This window comes from Pempheris klunzingeri, chromosome 13 (genome assembly GCF_042242105.1).
Source record: "Pempheris klunzingeri isolate RE-2024b chromosome 13, fPemKlu1.hap1, whole genome shotgun sequence".
NCBI lineage: Eukaryota > Metazoa > Chordata > Actinopteri > Acropomatiformes > Pempheridae > Pempheris > Pempheris klunzingeri.
Window position 1 is genome coordinate 22427914 of NC_092024.1, and position 23843 is coordinate 22451756.

Here is a 23843-nt window from a genome sequence, read left to right on the forward strand (position 1 = left end):
TTGGTTGCAGCCACCATTTAAACATCCTACATTCGACAAAGGGCTCCTCGGTCCGAGCACTGAGAAATAATATGAGATTACTTTACAATATGGGAGGATGATGGAAAAACTGAAGGAAAAGAGTGAATGATGGTGATGAGAATGATTTTTACTGTGCAAAGTCCAGAAATGATCTCTCATTTCTCTGAGATGATGGTGATGATGATACGAATGCAATGAAAGGCAAGACGGTTCACCTCAAACTTTAAATAAATCTCCTAATATATTCTCCAAACATAATTAATCTCTGATCAGTTTCTTCCTTTGCCAACTTTAGAGTTGGGAGAACAACCATTGTGTCGTGTCACTGTGTTCCCTCAATCAATAAATTATCAAGTAAAATGACACTAAATCAAATATTAACATATAGTACATGATCAGTCCAGAAGAGGTTGCCATAATGGCAATTTAAGTTTCTTTTTGATTTTGTGCGTTTCAAAGGCAATAAGCCTTCTTTTTTGATTTTTAAACTATCTTTAGTGCTCAATTTATGGTGAAATGTCTTTTTAAGAAGGCAGCCATTACCTTGTGACTCTCTCTCAACTTCTCCAGAGCGTTTGTGACTGGGTGTCCGTCACAAACTTCTTAGTGGTCTTTTTTTTTTTTTTTTTTACAAGTCTTCTGTATCTGTGTGGAAAGTGAGTTAGCTGTTGAGTGTGGCTGCCTGTTCCTTTTCAGCCTTCTCTTTAGCCTTTTCTTTCTCCATCAGCTTCTCCTCCTTCTGCAACATCACCATGATGTCAGACACCTGAGAGGTGGAGATGTCGATGTCCTCCTTGTCGATCAGCTCCACCACCTGCGATCACGCAAAGGGAATTTATTAAAGCCCCTGAAATCCTGGTTCCAAGTCTTACGAACACTAAAAGTTCATGTTCTTCTTCAATAAGCAGCAATTAAAGTCAAGCTTGGAAAAAAAAACATCCAGGTAATATTTATCTGCTGTTTAATAATCAAAAACTCCGCTAATCTTCGAACTGTGTGGGTGTGCAACCAAAAGGTGTGATTCAAATATTGCTTAATTCAGATTGTAGAAACCTAAAACAAACACAAATACAGAACTAACTCGGGTAAAGTCACCAAAACTGCTCTAATTTTTTCATTCAAACATGTTTTCAGGGTCTATAAAACATTTAGAAAGGCATCTTTTACTCAAACCAGCCTAAATCTAAACAGGCCAGTAAGACTTTAATACTTTAGCTAAGAAGAGATTACTATTATAAAAAATAAGGTAAAGAACACACTGATGATTCATCAAATGTTAATCCGTAGCATCCTTAGGTTACCTGTACCTACATGTCACAGCTCATGTTTTATTGGAAGAATAATAAATATTTCTGTTTGGTGATTTTCCGTCTATTGATTTAATTAATCAAAAAAGGTCCACCCAACCGTTCTCGACCATATAAATATAAAGTAAACTGTGTATTTTCAGTGAAATATTTGCATTTTTTCCTCCTATGACAGTAATTACAGGTCATCAGTGAAGCTAAAGGTCTGTTTCAATGCTTTAAAACCACTACTGAAATGCACAAACACACCTTTAACATTTAGAGATGTTAAAAGCTCTGATAATAAATTGAAGAGCAAAAGTAGGATCCAAACAGTGGTTTTAAATTTTAGTGACGATTCAGCCCTTTCGTTTGTGTCATGGACTGAATGTACCTCTGACAGGAAGCAGAAGTTTGGCTCCAAATAGAGTAAATTATGAAAAGTCATTGGCAACAATAGCCGATACGTTCTGTACATGAATAACCAAATGAGTTGTGTTGTATTATTTATAAGAAAAATAAAGAAATCAGCTTCTAATGTTCAGTAGCCCTGATCCATAACAAACACAAACACCCTATTTTCTCTTTAAAACATCATCCTGATTTCCAGCGAACGTACTTTGATGACGTCGTCGATGTCGATCTTGCCGTCCTTGTTGTCGTCGAGCGCCTCGGCGATGCTCTGCAGCTTGTGCTCGGGAATGTTCTGGATCTGCCGCATGACGTTGATCAGCTCGTCGATGCTGATGAGGTTCTCCCTGAAGGCGTAGAACAGACTGCATACAGGGAACGGTTACAAGGCTTGACGGCACGTAAAATGCGGTGGAGAAGTCTGCGGCTGGCATGCTGCATTCGAGGTTCCCATATCACACCAATCAGAGTTTAATTTCTGCTCATGGTGAGTTCATTCATGCTAAAATTGTTTTAAATTAGTTATTTTTAAAGCTGATGAATCTGAAATAATAAATTTAGCCATTTTAACACATTTTTTACATTCTCATGAAAATAGTGCATTAAATCAAACATACAGTTTGTTTATCAAATCCAGCCGTTTGAGTTAGATCTTTGAAATCAACCAGTTTGACCTGTTTGTTAAATCGGGTGCACAGCAAACCAGTGGGCAGCACTTGGTGTTGATGTGGGGAACAGAAATGGGAGCTGGTTGATCGTTTACAGCACAATTTCAGCAGCTGACGGTTGGCAAACATGACGCAATGTTAGCAACACGGCAAGCAAGCAAATGGCGGTTCACCACAGTGCAGCTTACCTCGTGGAATCACTATGTTTAGTAAAGAATAATCTGTAAGATTTTAAATCAATTAGAATTTGGTCTTAAAATCATACAATTATAAATTAATTACTGGCATAGCTTGATAACTCCACAGAGTGTGTGTGTGTACATATACATATACATATATATATATACATACATACACACATATATAGATTTTAGTTTGGGAAACCTTTTGTTCTTTGATTTATCTCCACCACCATTTTACAATGAGAGCAATGATGATGCAGATGACAGCAATGAGGATGATGATGATAATGATTGTTAAAAAACAAACAAACAAACAAACAACAGGACATAAAATAATGTCTTAAAATCTGAAGCAACTGATAAATGCACCACGATCTCACAACTTAACTATGAGGGTCATCTCACTCTTCATACAGACTCTAGTCCTCCTCATCAAAAGGTTGTCTTTGCATCATTCACCCTCAAAAGCTTCATGTCCTTGACTGACACACACACACACACACACAACCTTGTACTTCTATACTTGTGAGGACCTTCACTGACATAATGCATTTCACAGCCCCTTACCACAACCTAAACTGTCACATCTAAATGCCTAACCCTTATCCTAAACCTAACACTAACCTTTAATCCTAACCTTAACCTAAACCTAATATTAACCTTTACCTTAAAACCAAGTGTTAACCCTTTAAAGTTGTGCAAAATGTCCTTACTTTCCAAAAATGTCCTCACTCTCAACATCTAAACTTAAAATTGGTTCTCACAATGATAGTGGTACAAGTACACACACACACACACACACACTAACACACACACACACACAGACACAGACACACACACACACACACACACACACACACACACACACACAGAGACACACGCACACTTCGGCCTGTGAAATTGTGCAGAGGTTGTTTCTTGAAGAAATAGTCCAGCATTTTGGGGTATATGCTCTGCTTCTTTTCTTTTACAGAGAGCACGATGTGAAGATAAGCAGCAGTTGTTACGTGTTGGTTTGTAGGTGTATTTTTTTTAAATATTTGAACAGAGCCAGGCTGGCAGTTTTCTCATTGCTTTCAGTCTTTATGGTAAAAAAAAAAAAAGAATAGGCAAAACAACAGAAATGAGGTTGATTTTAATCGTCTGCTTTGATGCTCAGAAAGAAAGCATGTTTCCTAAAGGTTAAAAAGCTTTCTTGCTGGCATTACTACATTGCTGTAATTTGGTAAAGAATAAAAAAAAAAAAAAAATTATATTCCAAAAATTGCTATGCACTATCTTTAAAAACATCTACTTACTTACTCCTGTTTGAATAATGTTTGCTAAAAACTACAGTGTCCAGCTGTTTCAGTTGTAATGTAATATAATATAATATAATATAATATAATTTGGACCTCTTTTTGGAAGGTTTGCGTCTTCAGCAAATGGCTGAGCAGCAGCAGCTTGAGGAGAGACCCTCCATTTCCTATTCTATAACCACCACACACAGCAGTGTATTGGCTTGAATAACACATTCAGCTCTTACCCGACAGGTGGGGTTGTTCCGCTGTCCATCTGTCCGTCCAGGATGACCTTGTCCTTCTCCAGCTCCAGAATGATCTTGTCGATGCGACCGATCATACGGTTTACTCTCTTAGACAGACGCTGGCTCGCCTTTGACTCCTCCAGCGCCTTTTCTTGGCCGGTCTTAGAAAGCTCCTTCTTTATCTCTTCCAGATCCTGGAAAACAACACATGAAACACACAAATGAAACACACAATGCTAAATAACACTCCTTCATATAGAGAACAACAGTTTTTATACATCCCAGACTACAAAAGCCCTATTATGTGGCAAAATACTCCTGAAACCTATAAAAGCGTTGATGTGACTGGCAATAAATCTTAATTCTTGTCTGTCTGCAGTAACTACAAGTCTACACAGGCACCTCGTTGTATTCCTGGACGTCATCCTTCAGGTCTTCCAGCTCTTCTTTCTCCAGAGTCAACAGCCTTTTCTGCTCCTTCAGCTTCGAGCATGCGTCACTCAACAGGTCAATCTCTTCTTTGGTGATCTCCTCACCCTGGAAGACAAACACATGAATGAAGACATGTGCTCCCCAGTGTGAGAAATAAAATCCACTACTTGGATAAAAAAAGGCTTTCAACAAAAGTCTGTTTAAAACATACAACATGTCCTTTATACTGAGTGACAAACAGCCATTTAAAGGGATAGTTGGGATCATTTGAAGTGGGGTCAAACCAGGTTTTTCTTCATAGTCGGTGTATTACTTAGAGCTGATGGCGGTCAGCACTCCCCAGTTTGGAGGAGCAGACGCTAAGCAATGCACTGCTGTGGACGGGGGCAGCAGAAAAGTTTATCACTTTTAGTGTACTCCATAATTAGGATAGTTTCACCGCTTTACATTGCCATCACAAAGCCCTTTCTGACACTGTGATGTTTTTATCTTTGCTTTGAGATTTTTCCTTGCTCAACATGGTAGCTGCTAGTCTACCACTGCCTCGATTGGTTAGTTTGCTTGTTTTACTGTGTGGGTTTGGTGTTTTAATGATTAGTTGAGATCCAAACTAACATGTTAAATCATTGATCAAGGTAACGGTGACACCGAAAACTCCTCCATGTTCTGCTAATATACTAGTTATCCATGTTTATTACTGTTTTTAATCAATAGAGTCTGGTGGCTTTGAAGCAAGCAAAGAAAACGTGAAGTGGTGAAACTGTTCTGAATGTAGTGTACATTTAAAGTGATTTTTTTTGGGTGGCTAAAATACACTCCCGTCCACAGCAGTACCCTGCCTTGCGTCTGTGAAGGGACTTCTCTCTGCCCCTGTGCTGACCGATATACTAACTATGGATAAAAACCTCATACAGCCCATCTTAAAATAATCCAAACTATCTGTTTGAGGTCACATTTACCCTCCAAAATGGATGTACATCACTATACACTTAACATAGTACCACATGTGGGTTTGACTTAAAAAAAAACAAACAACCCAAACACACAAAATGGGTAAAAGAGGGAAGCTCTAGAGGACACCGGGAAACTTCCCATAACCCCACAACATATTGACGAGGAGAACTCTGTGGAACTATAAAGGCTGTTAGTTAAGGGAGGAAAAGTTCGACTAAGACAGTGACACTGCCTGGAAGGATCCACGAGGAAAAGAGGAGGAGCGGTCCATACAGATGTGCGCCAAACAGAACTCGCAAATCACATTTAGCATTTCTTTAACCAGTTCAGAGCACCAGATGAGCGGAATCTTCTTTCATAAGCGAGGAAATGCTCACATGACTACCGTGCTTTGTTTTATTCTTAGATGCTTATATTTTTGGCTTTAACGGTCCAAAATATCTGATTCTAGCCACAAAAAGTCTGCTTTTCATCCCATTTAAGAACACACAAAGCTGAATATGAGCATTTGTGGTTTGCCCTTGCTTTGTTTTCTTCTGTGGGCGGATGTCAGAATTCATCTCATCACACCCATGAAACCTTGCTTTTAGCGGTTATTCCTTGTCAGTTGGATTATGTTCTCACTCCTGCTGAACCTACGATCAAATGGCGGTCTGAAGCAGTTAAAACAAATGCCAGAATCATGTGCAAGTGCTGTTTAACCCTCATCTGGGTCCGCTCAGAGAGAGACCAGATAGTGTGCGTGCAGGGATACACTGGTATGGATGTGAGGGTCATTTGGAAGGAGACTTCGTTAAACCTAACCTGGTAGCGCAGGAAAGTCTGCCACTGCTCAAACTGTGTGGCACAGGAGGCACAGGTGATACAATGAAAACACGTTAACATGTGAGTGACACATTAAATTACAGTCTGGGTAATAATCAGTCAACAAATAAGTGATAAGAAACATTAAGGGGTCAGGCGTTTGAGGAAAGAGTTACAATAAAATCCTCTGTGATTTAAATTACTGTTAAAGAGTTATTTGGTATGTTAGTTAAACAGATAATGACTTCTTAACTCCATAAGGAAAACGTTATCATATCATTTATATGACACATAACAGTATTTATTAGATTATTTTACTCTATTTAAATCTAGTGATCTCACAGACATTACCTTGATTCCTTCTAGGATGGGCGCTGTATCCCTCAGTATCTCTGAACGAGCAGCCTTGTCAGCTTTGGCTGGCTCTGCGTCAAGCTCCAACTCGCCCTCCTGTAGAGGAAAGCGATGGGAAAACTGATCAAGCAAACAAAATGATCTGTAGGATAACATGGACATTGATTAGTCATATTATCGAATGGTTGATCGACACAAAATTAAACTATTTTGAAAATCAAATAATCGTTCAATTTACTTTTCAAGCAGAAATGACTAAATAAATCTGGTTCCTGCTCCCTAAATGTGAGGATTTGCTGTTATTCTCTGTTTTAGCTCATGTCTTTGGGTTTTGGACTGTTGATTGAACAAAACAAGATTTGGAGGCGTTACCTTGAGCTCTTTTATAGACCAAACAAATAATTGACTGATCAACAAAATCAATGACAGATTAATTGATAAATACTAATTGTTAGTTGGAGCCCGATCCCCAGGTATCAAAAACCGTAAATTATCCAAACATGACATTGTTTTATCCAATATTTCCTAATACACGGTCAGACTGTTAAGTTCTTCTATATCTGTCTGTGTCAAGATTGCACTTAGTGACAACAGTTCTGATTTTCCTATTAGTACTTGGGATTCTGGTTGCGATCATGTGTTGTCTGTCAAAAAACACTTCAAAGCTTCAAAAGGAACTAAGACATTTCCTTGAATAATAAAATGAAATGCTCAGAGCTGCTACCTTGGCAGCCTTCTCTGCAGCGTCGGCCAGCCTCTCCATCTCCCGGTCCTTGTTGTCCTGGCGTATGGCTGCCTCCTCCTGCAGCGTGGTCTCCAGTTTGGTCTTATTGTCCACTTTGGAGAGCTCCATCTCTGCCACCAGCATCTGAGCCTCCTTGGCCTGGAGAGAAGAAAGTACGATGCAGAGTAGAGCCCCAAAATATCTCCTTTTATTTTTTAAGGAATGACTACATTGCAGCTCTGGCCTATTTAACATACCACCATCTCGGGGAGCGTCTGTAGTGTCGTCTTCAGCTGGTCGGCGGGGGACAGGGTGTCGGGGAGGAACATGGCTCGAGACAGCAGCAGCAGGGACGTGGGGATCTGCTGGTTCAGATGCAGCTCCAGCCACTAAAAGAGCAGAGTACAACATGGCAGAGGTGATGACAAACGTGCTCTAACATACACAACAGTGAGACCATTTAAAATCTCCTTAAACTTGCAGAACCTTGTCACTTGAGCATATATGACCTCTATGAATGAGAAACGATGGCAAAACATTTAAGAACATAAAAAATATTCATATTATCTTTCATAAAACCAGTCAAACCATGTCCGTGTCATTTTAGATTGAGGATTTAAGTGTAAAAAATGAAAAACAGGAGGAAGCATGGATGGATGGAGAGTTAAATCCTGAAAACATCCTCAGTGTTTGCTGTTGTTACCTGGCTGAGTTGCTCTCTCAGTCGGTCTTCTGTGACTCCGAGGGATCTCATCCCTCTGACTCGACAGGCCGCCTGCACCTCGTTCACGTTCAGACTCTCCACGCCTTCCTCTGCTATCAGCTGGACAAACAGAGTTCACACAGAGAGGCTCCTGATGATCAACTACCTTTCATTTTAATTATGTACAAATTTTGAATAAAATCTAAAGAGAACGTTGAACTGCACCTACAAGAGTGTTAAACCTATTACTCCTATAATAGGGTAATAAGGGTAAATGTGATCATTTCAAGACATCGTTTCCTAGATCTTAAAGAAAAAGACATTTCCACAGAAGTTCACACCTTGTCATCGGCACGGATGGCCCTCAGCTTCATGATGAGCTGGAAGCGAAGGAAGTTGTTGGTCCCGATGGACTGGAGCTCCAGCAGACGGCAGAGAGCCACCAGCTGGGGACGGGTGAGGTTGTCCAGAGTCAGCTCATCCTCAAACAGTTTGGAGAATTTCATGATCTGCTCATTACTGGGACGTTCCCCAGAGTCCCGAATCTGCAAAAATGACAAAAGTTATGATTTCTAAATCATTCTGGACGAGGACAGACGTCTACTTAAGTGTCCGAAAGCTACAGTAAGACAGATTTCCATGCAAAGATATCTTTAATCTATATTTAAAAACCTAATTCATGAAGTGAGACTGCAACAGATTCTTACATTTGTTTTATTTACCTACAGGAAATATTGAAACTAAACTTCACAGCATTTAAGTTAACAATGACAGTAACCTATTGCAGTAAAGTTATTGGAATAAATGCTGAAGCGTCAAATTTAATATTTATGACCCAATTTTTCAACCATTTTTACTCAATACAAAAAACACAGACTAGAGACACTTCATTGTTTCCTCCACCAGGAGGCAATACTGAGCCTGTTTCCCCTCATTTCATGAAGCTCAGTCACAGTGAGCACTGACACCGACCTTCTGGAAGAAGGTGGAGAACTCCTCCGTCACATTGCCCTGGGCAGCTTTGTTCCGCAGAGCGATCTCCTCGATGGTGTCCTGCAAGAACTTAGCCATCTCCAGTTTGACTCTCAGCTCCATTTTCAACCTCTCCTCCTAAAAACGACACGTTACAACATTTAAATGTGGTGTAAAACAGCCCATTCTTCAGAAGACACTTCAATAAATTACATTTTGTAGAGAATTCTGCTGTCAAGGTATATCAAGTTAAAAATAAAGTTATCATAGTATAGTTAGTATAGTCTGCAACAATACTAACAGCTCACTGTATTCTACAATGGACCAAGTAACAGTGAAGAAAAAACAAACAAACAAAAAGATATATGATGGGAAAATAAAACAGATTTACATTGCATAATTACATTAGACTGCCAAACATAAAAAAATATAGAAAACAGGTCACAGATCTTGTTTTGCTGAGGATCAGACGGTAAGTAGGATTAACGCTTGTCAGGATGAGACAAGATCACCTCATCAGGATCCTTGGTCAAAGTTCATGTCATGAAGGATAAACAACCACAACATACTGATCAGAGCTGCAACGATTAGTAGATTTATCGATCAGCCAATTGACAGCAAATGAAACTGGCAAATATTTTGATAATCAGTAAATTTCCTTTGTCATAAATGATAGTTAACTGAATATCTTTGGGTTGGGGGTTGAATTAATACATTTAAATAAATGAAATGCATTTGAATAAATCATGTTGAGCTGACACAATGATAATAATAATCATCAGGTTCATCGATAAAGAAAATTGATAGTTGCAGCCTTAGTTGAGCTACTTTTTCACAAACTACATTAAATAATCTTATCTGTCGTGTCTGTATCACAGAGCTTCGGTTACCTTCTTTGACTGAGTCTCGAAGGTGGACGGCAGCATGTTGGGGAAAAGCTTCAGAGCTACGGGAAGCAGGAACTCCATGAAGGGGACGATGATGAAGACCAGGAAGGGAAGAAGTCTGAAGACGTCTGCACATGTTCTGAGAAACTATTGAGGAATTTGGAAAAACTGGAGTCAGAGTTGATTCTTTAAAAATGAGGAAAATAAAAGCTTATAAAGAAATGTGTGCGTGTTTTAAATGCCCAGAGTTGGTGTAGACAAACTGCTGCTGTTGTGCAGTTAATTCACACGAACACCAATGTCTGATTTTGGTTTAATCTTCATTAATAAAGATGGATTTCAGAAAACGTAGGTCCTCCAAGTACCATTTATTTCCACCAGGGTGAAGTTTGTGCATGCCTCCAGCAGGGAGCAGCAGCGAGAGGAAAAGCCCACAGGGAACCATGAAAATGTTTACCTCATCTTCCTTTGTCCCTTGGTACAATCACTCTGCTCATTCCCTCTAATAACAGTTTCAACAGTCAGCACTTTTAACCCTGTGCCCATACATCCCCCGAGCAACAGAAACCTCCTAATTCACCGGTGCGCCATTTGCATGGAGCTGTAGACCAAAGTGAACATTCTGCCTCACAAGGCTCACAAACTGTCCTCTTGAGCCAACAGGAAGCACATTTGTTCAGCCCAGACCTGAACAATCCTCAGAGTATAGAAGTACCAGGGCAACACTGGTCCACCTCATTGTACAGCTGTCCAACTGTGGCTTACTGACCGTCTCAGGACACAATCCCAACCAGCCATCTACAGAAACGGCCCAGAGGGGAGAAGGCCAAAACACGAGTCCTTCTTTCTCCACCCTTTCCACCTGCATGTCAGTGGAGCAGTAGGGTGAAGGATTTAGGCCAGCCTGAGTGAAAAGGCCTTTGTCCACAGGCCCATTGACATGTATATCATCTCCCAGAGTTCCACATCAAAGGAGGGAGGAGGGGGTGACAGATTAAAATAGAAGTAGCCTTAAACGAAGGCCTGAGTATTGTAAGTGAATATGAAAGAGGGAGATTAAGGAGGCAAAGCCAGTCCAGGTTAGATGAATGGGGTGTAGATGGGCTCGGGACATGCACTCAGAGGGAGTCAGCTGCATTTGAAAAGGTGCAAATGGGTTGGTGGTTTGGGTTTAATGGGGGGAGAAACTGTGGTCATCATCAGCACTGACCAGCAGCTGCAGCACTGCATTTCTGCACCTTTAGCTTAATTACACATAGCATGGTAGATGCTGAATGTGTAGACTGTAAGACTTGGCAATAACTAAATCATATTATCTATCATTTCATGTTCACTGGAATCATATCAAGATTGGATGAGACTGTGTTGTTTGTATAATATTATGATGAAACTGTCGTCAAGAACAAGTTTTTGAAGCTTTTGTTTAACTCCTTGGTACAGTTTTGTCTGGTGTGATAAATTACAGTCTGACAAGTTTGATTATTTGCCAGATTGTGATATATGCTGATACTGGAAAAACTTAAGAGATATTAAAGATATTGAGCCAATGTACCACTGCACAAGACTGAAGCTGAGACTAATTTCATTATTACATTTGTCAGATAAATGAATTCAAATGGGTTAATCGGACTAGGGGTAATAAAGACAAGCATGAAAGCTGTGAGTCAGTTTCCCATTAACTAATAGCATTTTTAGATCCTAGCTTGTGTTGTAACTCGGTGTCTTTTTATCATGATCTTCTCAACTGTCGAGGGAGAAAGTGAATGGAAAACAGTTGCAGCTCTTTATTGTGCTGTTGCACCATCCTGTTGTAAAGCATGAACAGTCTCAGTGTCATCACATGTCAGCGTGACTTGTGTAAACACGCCTCTGCACTGGTGTCTTAAAGTGTAACACCTGTACATTCCTGCCTGTGCTGCTCTTGAAAATGAAATCACACGTGAGCAGATAATTCACTCCCATCCTGTATTTTTCTTGTTGTAAAGATGGATAACGCTGCCCAAACAGCACCGAGGGGAAATTCTTTGCCACCACGCGATTTGCAGTCATGAGAGTCTAGTTTATTTTAACCAAATAAACATACAGATGTGGAGCTAGCTTAGCTAAAACACCTTTGCTATATCAGATATAGAATTGAAGATATTCTGTTAAGTGTGATGGTTGAGGTGGGATCTACTTTATCTATATAAGATCTATATACTTTACTTTATCTACTTTTTATACTGGGGATTATTAAAGTAATTCTGATTCTGATACTTTAAATGCTTGTGGATTTTCAAGAAGTCTTTCTGTCCACATCTTTGGCAGATATACAACCAACTCCGTAATAACGCAACACTTGAAGAGGAGCATTCACAACATGCCAATCATGGCCACTAAGTCTGTGCTATCCTGTTCTATTGCGGGACATGGTATCAGTAAGTGTGGCCTGAGCTGGCCTGCTCACCTGCCCTGAAATGACACCTGTGTGCCAGCACCTGCATTACATGACTGCAGTGGGCACCGCCACTGGGCCACAATCCAGACGGCCAATCAGAACAGCTATCAGACAACAAGAGGGAGCTCGTGTCACAGAATATGACATGAGTCTGGCCTTTATACATCTCTTATTACTTCAGTACGTGTTCAAGAGGACTACTGTTTCTGCAATAGCTTCCTGTAAATTCTAAAACAACTCAAACTAAACAGTATTTATTCTGTATTTGGTTTTAATTAGAGGTTGTAAAATCTTAATTAACTTATGATGTAATAACTGTACTCACATGTTTAGCCAAGTGCTATTTCATCAGGTGTTAACAAGATATTTTATCACATAGCATCACTAGAAGTAACTAAAGTAAGAAATCGGGATTCTTCACAACGACTGAAACATTAGAAACTTTGGCCAAGTTTAAACAATGAGTGAAGCTAACGTTATCTAATCAAAGAGGCAACACGTAAAGCTTATTCCTTAAGAGCTTTAATCATGCAGTACAATCTGCTCAGCGCCTGGTGAGTAAACTCTCAGCATGAAGCCAATTTCTATAATTGATCCCATTAGGTTTGAGAAGCTGTGGATTAAATATTAAAGAACAAGACGTCTGGGCTGTCAGACTTTAACATACATAATCTGTATATGCATACATATGTTTGCTGGACATGGTCAAGATTTTGCAGTAATTTGAGGATTCTTAGACAGTGACAGTGGAGAAGGACACAAGACATGGGGGGAGAGGGAGCGTGCAACAATGGCCGCTGTAAACATTAAACTATGAGAGATGCTCACAGTAATCTAAGGTAGCTAAGCCCCGCCCACCCTTAGTTCCTGTTGCTACACCTGTCAAGCTGTCCATTTCCACATGGTAACCAAATAATGGTAACCGAGACAAAAATGGATCCTTAGTTTCAGACCAAGGTGGACAAATCAGGCTTCCCATTTTTAGCCAGCAATTATTCGTTGTGCCTAGGTTAGCACCTTTGACAGTGTCCGCTCCTCCGAGTAGAGCGATCCTTGTCTGGCATCATGATTAAACAGCATTTAATCAGCGAGAACTTTAAAACAGCAAGAACTGAAAGCCCACTACTCTAACAGAGCTGCTCACAATCCATCTGTTGTGAATGTGAGGCCTGACAGTCACTGCACCTGAGTGCACTAGAGGCAAAGTGTGACCCTAGGTAAATGTAATAAAAACATCATCTGATGACAGATTTGTTCTCCACAGAAAACTACAGCATAACTTTAATTCCCTCCCTCAGACCTCACCTGTCTCCTCTCGCGGCGGGACAGGGGGTGTCCATTCAGCACCGTCCACAGCATTCGCCCAGCAATGGTGGTATCAATCCACAGCAGCCTGAAGCCGTGGTAGTAGTGCTTGATTTCATCTATAACCCGCTGTCGGAGCGCCGTTCTCACAGGTTCTGCATCCAGCGTTGGGCTGTACACCGGCCCTCCTTCCTCCAGCTTCTTCTTCTTGTCCTTTAACGAGCGCAGTGACTTCTCCACCTTGGAGTCGTCCCATCTCCTCCTCGAGGTGTGTATCCACCTTACGCCGCGGACGTCCCGTGGTCGCGCTAATGTCCACTGGGTCCCTGTTGTGATTGCAGGTTGCGACGAAGAGGAGGCCCCCAACACAAACGCACAGTAGAGCCGCTGTGAGTCCAGGCCCTGGCTGGGCCCCACGAAGCCATCTGACAAGGGGAGGCAAGGACTGCAGGAGGAGACCTGGGACAAACTGCCCAGTCGAAGACACTCAAGCCTAAGGAGACAACAGGACGAAAAGCGTCAGAATTTAAAGTTCATGCTGAGTCTCAGATCAAAGAAATGGCCCCGTTTTAAAAATGAAACACTGGCACGTCATCTTCGGAGCTGGTCAGAAAAACCACATTATGTGTAGATTTTTCCAGAAAACATTGAGATTCAAAATCAATTTGGCAGCCAGAATATTAATAAACACATTTTTAGCAAAATAAATATATACAATTTTTAAATTTGCCCCTCAAAGGCTACAAGATAAACTGCAAAATATAAAAACCCAAACATTGCCCAATACATTATGAAGAAAGTGTGTCTGTCAGTTTCATCGAGTGAAATCTTTTACTGGAAGTATAGACGTTTCAGAAAAGGTGGTTGTGTGAACAGTGGCTCAAATCAGAACCAAGTAAAATGGGCAAAAAAACAAATAAAAGCTGATTTAGAGGTTACATTTAAGGCAAGATGTGGGCACAGAGCTCCAAAAACTTCAATAACGCTTAAGTGGGGGTTTGTTACTAACAAAAACAGCATCCAAGAAACCACAAAACTTTAAAGATCTCTGACACGGAATTTAAGTTTCAAAATACTACATTATACTGCATGCTAGACTATTTTTAGTCATTTTCAGATAGTTTCAGGAACTGCAGTCATGGTGTTAGCTCCATATTTTATTGCCTTACTTTTGACTGGAGAGTCTGAGAGCTGTGCAGTTGAAGCAGGCGCCATCTTGTAGTTTCCCTGAAAGGAAGAAGAAGAAAAAACACACAAAAAAACAAAAACATGAGCAGCTGTGCTCTGATAATGAGCCATTAAATGGAGAGAGGGACACACACACACACAGAGCTTAGTCAGGGGTTTCATGGACTGTTGTTGATGAGCAAATGAGCAGATTGCACATCAGCAGCTCTCTGCAGGCTCATCGGATACATTAAAGCAACTGTATTTATGAATGTATTGACCCAGCTCAAACACACTGGTTACGCAACCACACGATATAAAGTCACTCCTGAAGTCTTTCACAATGGTCTAAGAATATAACAAAGGTCTGCTCTAATTTTGGACCTGCTTTTTCACAGGTTTTCTCAGGCTTAACTATGACTATGCTGATAACACATGGTAGCACGCAAATGATGAATCCAGTTATCCAAAACGCACAAAGAGGTACTTTAAAGACTGGTTTATCTATTTAATTATTTCCTCTTGTGGCTGCATTTGCCACTTTAAATGTTCTGCAGCAATTATCTTTGCCTCTTTTATATTTTCATTTTTATTTTTTATTTTAAATGGTCTCTGCCAAACACATGAAGCACATCGTTCCCCTGTTAATGCCTTTACACTCATCTGTCTTGGGGGCCGGGATATTCACACCCTCAGTGAGGCCCACAGAGGGGCTCCCAATCCCCAGAGGCCTCTGTCGGTGTGACGTACATGCAGAGAGAAGGCGGAGTGGCGAGACACTTCCAGCCTATCACCTCAGAGCACATGGCCTAACCACGCCTTCCCTTTGGCTCTCACATGGCCGGCTGGAGTGAATCCAGCAAGGCCTGGTTGAACATGACAGGCCGTGGCTGGCAGCCAGGAGGACACAGAGTTTACTGGAACAGTGTCACCTTTGTGGCTGAACAGGCTGCAACTGTTGCACAGAAAGAAAACCCTGGAAATACAGTAGATTACCGAACCCTATATATATCATTCACCAGGGCAGAGCTACACTCTACTACAGCGTTTCCTCTGTGGTTCTCACATTCACGCCTCTTTCAGTCCAAGATATGTCACATTAGACCGATAATTCTGTAGTTCCTGTTTTACAGCTATTGCTCATTATATTACACTGATAATATGTTCAGTGCACAAGTTTCACTTCGGCTTCGGCTTGTCAACATGTTTGTCTTCAAATGATGAAATAGTGTAAAAGTATTTCTACATCCTAAATCACAATGGGAACAAGAAAATCTGTTATCCTTTAATCAGTATGCAAACGTATGGCACTTTAAACTGTAGATATATAAAACCTATACAGGTAAGCTGTGGTTGTATGGAATTTCAGGTGCTACTTCAACACATGGACACCAAATGAAATGGCCCAACATCAATGTGGTATTTCTACTAAACTTAATTTACAAAGGCCAAAATAACACATTTATCCTCCATTCTGTATTATGATTTTAAGTATTCAATCCAATCCAGTTTCATATAAAGGACTTGTACATGCAATTTCTTTGTTGTAAAGCATTACGTGTTTGAAAGGTGCTATACAAATAAAGTTATTATATTTCAAAAAAACGTTGCAAGAATTTATTCCACACGTCCATACGTACAGAGAACACAAATAATAATTCTGAGGATTGATTTCAAAAGGTTAAATTAGTGTTATTTGCTGTATTCTGTAGCCACAAACCTGCAGAGTACAGAGATCACCACTCTTGCACAAAACCTCATTCAAGCAGAAACGTCAAAACGGTTCCAGAAAACAAAAGTTTAGGCCTCTGTGGAGCTGCGGAGTTTATTTATTTAAATGTTTTCATAAATTTGGGAAATGTTTAACACAAGAATACCTAGATAATGATTGGTGTTAAAGTAACAACTTGTATTTTGTACTTCACACAGCATGGTTACTGAACCTACTGGACCTGCATCTAACTAACATTTTTAGAATTAGTGGGACTTGAAAGCTGGGTAGACTTAGTTTACTATAGTTATGGCCTGAATTTGGTCTTGATCCCCTTTAGATTTGATCTTGACTCGAACAAAACTGGGTGTGGCCTTGGAAGGTCATGACTAGGTCATGAACTGCCCTGCCTGCAACAGCTAACTCATGTGAAACCCACGGCCCGCAGCTGTTAAATACTGAAGCTGCAATCTAATAACACTTCCTCTTGCAGCATGTGAGCAGCATATCACCAAACACGCCTTGAGACGGTTCTTAGGACTGCTCCTGTAATAAGTGTTAAATAAAGACTGTTTTCAAGTTAATACCTGAATATCTAACAAAATATTGGATCCAACATGAACCATTTGGTGTTTTATCGTCAGTGTGAGCTCACATGTATAAGTCTGAGTGAAAAATAGGTTGCTGCTAAAGAGCTGGACTGCTGGTAGGGCAAGATAATTGGTTTACAGACTGGACAACTCCCATCACGGATGTTTCTTTGCATCAGATCCAGAGCACGGCCAAGCCAAACAGTACAATCTTGTGCTCTAAATCCAGGGCCAAGGCCAAAATGTTTACTGCGCTGCATCTATTCATCTTCATCCATTCATATTCTTCTACTCATTCAGATATGCCTGGCTTTCTGAGTACGTGGCTTTTGTGGGTCTCAAATGTCAAGCACCTCCTCACGCAGAACCCATAAAACATGACGTTTCTAGGTCATTTCCTCATGGACAACCATCTCAGTCATACCGAATGTTTGCAGAGACAACCGAAAGTAACATTTTCAGTCATCTCGGTGTGTCAGTGGGGTTTAACAAGAGCGGCTGCAGATGGACAAACCACATGAAATGAGTGAAATGACTACACCACATGCTCCATATGTTGCTGCCTCGCAAAACACTAACTAACAGTGCACATGCACCAACGCATGGGTGTCATCACGTTATATCTCAACTGAAACTTGAGTGTCTCCTGTAGTTAATTGACTTTCTGTGAGATAACGCTGCAATCTTTACGGCCTTTGTTTGCCAACATGTACACTGGTCGATGTTCAGGAGTCACAGCAGGACATAAAGCCCATTGGTCAGCTCGTGGTCATAGATTACTGTGGAGCTCAAGCTGAAGACTCGTTTAGTGATAGTTATCAATAACTACATGGATTCAGATGCACAGTCCTCACTTATCCTGATACTCCACAGAGTACCCTTGTTATTAAGGGGTTGGATATCCACAAGGAACATATGATTTTACTCATAAGGAGCTTATAATGTCAACCAGAGTGAGAAGTAGTGTCCTTCTGTAACAGTACAGGTGTGTAATAGAACTCAAGTCAGCACACACATGGAAACAAAATGGGAAAAAGTAAGCCCAGCACGTCTCAGGAGCAGTTATAACAGGCACTGACCTTTCCTAATGGACGCAACGCAATTTGTCTGATAATCTGGGACTAAAGCCAAGACCACAGTCTGAGTGTGTCCAGCGCAGACAGACAAATTCCCTTTATGACCCTCTCATCTATTTATAAGCACTGGTTTAATGCACCAACTAAACCATAGAATTTCTTCTGTCTGTAGCATTGTCTTCTTATGTATTCAGCATCATTCGCCGACAGCTGGGATACACCTATACGCTGGGTTTTTAAAAAAAAAGAAAAAAGAAAGGTGCTAGGAGACATATCACCTTAACATCTGAGCTGGTTAAACAGCAGCTTGCATGCAACGCTTATCAAAATCAGTTGGTGATATGGAATTAATGTGTTGGTCTGGAGCCACACTCACTTTGACTGATTCAAGATTAGTCAGTGGACGGATGAGTTTGCATATTCCTTGTTTCCTGGGGAAACAAGACGGTTAAGGTGGTGCTTAAATATAATAGAATATAATACATTAGTCTTATGAGTGAGTGACATTGATGATAGAATATGTAATATTAGGATTCTGTGAATTTTCTGAAAAACTGAAAAAACGTTCATGGATAAAATTACTTGTTGTTTATTTTAGCTTTTGGTCAGACAAAGCAGGAAATGTCTGAAATACTTTGGAGTGGGATAACTGGAGAGCACTATAAAGGAGGCAGTGGCCATATCTGGTAGAAAGCATCAATTCCAGAGGTTTCCTCCATTTTTTCTCCTTTAAAAACATTTTAACTCTACTTACTTACTTACTTACTTATCCAGTTGGAGGGTCAATAAGCAGAGGGTGTCGGACACTCTACAGATTGTAAAGTCCTCAAAGGCAAATGGTCATTTTTGATTTTGGGCTGTATAGATCAAATTTGACTTGACTCCACTTCTCTGTCTGCGAGAATAATGTTTTTCTGAATATGGTGCGTGACATAGAAATGTTCAAAATGAGAGATATATGCTTTATATTAACCAAAAATGATGATATGCCAAATATTTGTTTGGAAAAGTACATAATTCCCCCAGTGCAACATCACCGCTCATGTGGTTCATCATTTGACAACCTTGTCTCAACATCAACAATAACAAAACAAGGCATCATGGGTTAACCACAGAGCCGAAACAAACACAGCCTTATTCGTTTATAATCCCAGTTTTCCTCACAGCACATCTGAGGATATCATGTGGATGCTGAATACACAGAAGGGAACCTGTCTGCCATTACACCGAGCATCCTCTCTCCCTGCAGTGGAAAGAGGGGGCGCTCTCCATCCAGAACAGGCTCCATGTTGTCCTCAGATAACCTGAATCCTAAATCATGTTTTCCTCCTTATTGAATTCCCCATCAGTGAAGGTGCGCTGCCTCTATCACCCCCCCAGCAATCTCACAGGGTGTAACACCAAACCTTACATGTACTTACAGCACTGATGCAACGCCATAACTGATTTGTAGCGTAAAATAATGAATGACGGGCGGTTTTAGGTGTGATGTTTAGTTATCTGCTGTCACCTTGAGTCACCCAGCATCTCCTTAAATAAGACCAGGACCAACCTCTATGGGCTGGTCCTGTTTGGGGTAAGACTCCTCTAGATGCTAATATGATGCTAATAAGTTAATTGTTAGCTTTGGTTTTTATGAACATAATAAGCAGCGAGTTAGTCAGTAACAAACATTTTTTTTTAAACTTACCTTTTCTGAATTCGTTCTTTAAAGACCTGGAGGTTTTCATCAAAGGTGCCCGGGACCTCGTAAACAGGATTAACGCCATGCGGAGGCTTTTCTGTCTCAACTCGCTACCTTTAACAGTTACAGTAAGTTAGCTACGAGCTAGCTAGCCGGTAAGCTAGCCACGGTTTGTTCAGGACGTCGAAGCGAAAGAACCCCGCAAACCTGGTACATAGAAATACCGAAATCCCTGTGTGCTTTTCAAAAAAGCTACGACGCACATATATGACTGTACATCGGAAAAAGTGGCTCCATGCCGTGTCCTTCCCCTCCTTTGCGGATGACAGCTAGCCGGGCCAGGCTCCCAAGTGACGTCAAACCGCTGTTGCGTGTTTATTAAATCAGCTCGTCTTCCGGTACGTTTACAAAATAAAAGCCCCCTTGTTTTCTGAGTTGAGTAAGCATGAACATTTCATTTTCAGAAAGTTATGAGGTTATTTTTGAATGCAATTTGCAATATAATGTAGTGTAAAGGAGGGAACTAATGTAAATCTTTATGGTAGACAACACATGTGGTGGAGAGTAACTAAGTGCATTTACTGAAGTACTGTACTATAATTTTGAGGTACTTGTACTCTACTGGAGTATATCCACTTTGTACTTTTACTCCAATACAACTCAGAGGAAAATATGGTACTTTTTACTCCACTGCTTTTATTTGATTACTTACATTTTTGTATGATCATGTCACACGTCTGAGAATGTCACAATTTTTTATTTGCTCAATTTAACTAATGTACTTTTGTTAATGATGATATGCTATCACTATCTTTAATAAGAAAAACCTAATCAAGGACAGACGTGTGTTGCAAATTAGCCTTGACTAAAAATCCTATATGCAATACATCCATACAATAATAATAATTTGCACTGTGCTGATAAACTAATACATAAAATACAAAAAGTTACCAGTTGTTTAGCCGACATTACTGATCCCTGGCTGAAATCTGTATATCACAGTTCCTCCTGATCTATATGGCTATCTTAAGTTTATACATATTTATTTATTCATGCCATGTTTGTTTTTTTTAGAGACATGTGTATAGCAAGCAATGATACAAAAATTTCCAAGTATCATTTTCATTGAAAGACAGTGTAAGTTAATCAAAGAAATATGAGTTGCTGAGTAAATGAGAAGGGTTTTTCAGATGAGTCCTCTTTTAAATTTAAATTTAACTTGTACTTCTTAAAGATAACCATAAATAAACTTTCCATCCAGGTGTAGTGTACTGCTCCAGCAAAGATTATGTTGGGCAAAGGGCTATGTTGGTATAAACCTAACAAAAGCAGAAATAACAAAGGCCCAGTATGAGCAAAGTAAGCTAAAGATGAGGTTTTTGCCTTTTTTCACACTTCAGCGGTGGCCTCAGTGTTGGTGAAGCAGGGCTGTACGATCCCCAGACCAACAGGACAGTGTGGCTGGGGAAAGTGAAAGAGCAGCATTTACACACACACCCCCCCTCCTCATCACTGCTAGAGGAAGGCTCTAAGGTCCAGCTGTGCCAGGGGAAGCTGCTCGGTGGCCAACAAACAGGACTGTGTTTACGAGAGGCCGCTTTCAGATGTGAACGAGCAACCGTGTGAGTCAGAAAGCATGGCTAGAAAGCTCCAGTGGATAAATAAAGGAGCTAAAAATAAAACCAATACTTCACTTCAACAATTTTTTTTTTTACATTTGTCCTGTTCTTACTAATTGTGACTTTTAGTTTGAAAGCAGTTATTTCATTTTCTAATTTACTGCATGCTCATTGATTAGGCTCTCTGCTTTTTACTCTAAACCTATCTGAACTACTGTTTTCTGCCTTTTTGAAACCCAAACCCAACTTTAGCTCTAATTTCAAGTGTTATTTCTGCAAAACCATAAATTCATCACCATAAGTTTATCAAAACTCTTTTCAAAAAGGACCTGTTCTTATGGAACATCCAGGATTGTACCAATCTAATAACGGAAGCAACCAACGTAAGTGTTATTCCTATTATTTTGTGTAAATTGTGTAATTTAACTAATCAACCTTAATTCGATACCATAATAATCCATGGAGGATTATTTTGAAAGGCAATCTTCTGCCGGAAGTTGGTTGTATCCTCTCACTAGGTTTCACGCCCCTTAGCTTCCTCTGCAGGTACTGCAGGTTTATGCATGAATGTACAGTAAAGTGGCTTTTATGTGGAGGATAGAGGCACAGGGGCCTGTGCACTGCCATAACTAGGTCAGAGGACACGTGATGAACATCAGTATGTAGTTTTATCAGCTTTTCTTCCTGCAGGAGAACAAGGGGTCTGCATTCCTGGCCATTTACTTTGATTAAAAGCTGATATTTAGATTAAAATGTAATTATAGTCCTTGAACACAGATAACTTTAGGCCTCTGGTTAATTAAGACCAGGATCCAGGGCCACCATATCCTCTAGGGGAGTGCAATACATCCCTAAGGAATACAGCACAATTAGAAAAATAGGTATTGGTACTAGTATTTTTATATGCAGCATAGCAGACTTTTTGATACACATATATATATTTATATGGTTATATTTATAGGTTTTATGTGCTATGTGAATAATCTTGCCTTAGATATTGTATTAACAAGGTTACAGATTCATTTTGGCCACTTTTACCTCATCAACAATAAATATTAGGACAAATTATCCAAAACGAGACTTGGTTTAAGGTAACATAGGTTATCCCGTGTAATACGCACATGCATATATTTTATATCCTTTTATATATGTATATATTTTTATATTTTTTGCACCACTTCTGTTACTGACACTGTTTTTCTGTCTCCTCTACTGCTGTAAAAGGTGAATTACCTTTTTAATGTATTATAGCTACAAACCACTTCACAGATCGGCCTACCAACCTTCTTTTTTTCCTCCTCCTGTTAATAAGTGGAGTTATCTGGAAAAAACAAATGCATGAGTTTTGCTTGGTGATGGTGATGTTTACTTATTAACAGCAATAAAAAAAAAAACATTATGTTAAATTGCACAACAATCAGCAGCCACTTTGCAGCGTTTGCTCCAGGAAACACATGTGCACACATGCAATGAGTGTGAGCAGTAATTATCCAGGTGATAATGTACATGAAGCTAAATAAAAAGAGGTGGTGTGTGTGGAAACAGACGGCAGGCTCCGGGGTCAGCTACTTCCTACGGTTGGCTTTTTGAAAGGACCGGTTGGAGCCTCGCTCTGCTGCCGACCAATCGGAAGTGAGTATTTTTCGCGCTGGTTGGCCGGAGAGTTTGAGTTTCCCGCAAGCTTTTGATTCGACTTGAATGAAATCCTCCGCTTTACGGGATGAATGCGGGCATTTCCCCCCTTTAACCACGGAGAGGAGATTCAACAGGTAGCTACCAACAAACCGCCTTTCATGTTATTGTCAACCTGGAGGATTTTAGCCGGCTTGAGTTTGCGCGAGCTCACTTGTTCGGGCCGACCATCCATTTTAGCAAGAGGGGACCTGCTAGCTAGCGAGCTAGCTTGCTATGCTAGCGTTAAATGTGCAATTTGACTTGGCTCCAATGGTGAGCTAGTTAGCTTCGGCTAGCACGGTTAGCTTTTTTTTTTTTTTTTTTTTTTTTTAAACGGGCTGTCATGGCGCCCTCAAATTGGATACATCGGTGAAATGATAGCAAAACACTCCAGATAAACTACAGTAATCGTCCGGCTGTGCCCCTCGTGTATTTATTCGCGTGTTTGTTTTATTTTGGGTTGGGCAGCTAGAGGGTTATCTGTAGCTAGCTTCTGGGTGGCGGCTTTGTCTATTTGCTGGAATGCGGCGTAATGGCTGACTGTAGCAATGACAGAGATGCGGTTGTACGGAACGGGAAAATGCTCGTCCATGGCTGGGATCCATGAGATTCCTACATCATGGCTTCCGCTTCAGATTGTAGTCGGATCCCGTTTCG

At 40.4% G+C, this 23843-nt stretch overlaps 1 protein-coding gene across 2 annotated transcripts; it reads right to left on the minus strand.

The window, feature by feature from the left end:
* Positions 1 to 631: 631 nt before the first annotated feature.
* Positions 632 to 20230, minus strand: letm1 (leucine zipper-EF-hand containing transmembrane protein 1). Of its 2 annotated transcripts, none has more exons than XM_070842746.1 (14): positions 19900 to 20230; positions 14835 to 14892; positions 13666 to 14158; positions 9927 to 10070; positions 9037 to 9174; positions 8406 to 8609; positions 8065 to 8184; positions 7619 to 7750; positions 7362 to 7520; positions 6635 to 6733; positions 4496 to 4630; positions 4094 to 4287; positions 1927 to 2065; positions 632 to 835 (listed from the first exon to the last, which is right to left on the minus strand). In XM_070842746.1, the coding sequence occupies exons 1-14, from the start codon at positions 19976 to 19978 to the stop codon at positions 683 to 685; spliced, it is 2247 nt and encodes a 748-aa protein (XP_070698847.1). In that variant the 5' UTR covers positions 19979 to 20230; the 3' UTR covers positions 632 to 682. The 2 variants fall into 2 exon arrangements, with proteins under 2 accessions (XP_070698847.1, XP_070698846.1); XM_070842745.1 differs by having other exon boundaries at positions 1927 to 2083.
* Between the last annotated feature and the right edge of the window lie 3613 nt (positions 20231 to 23843).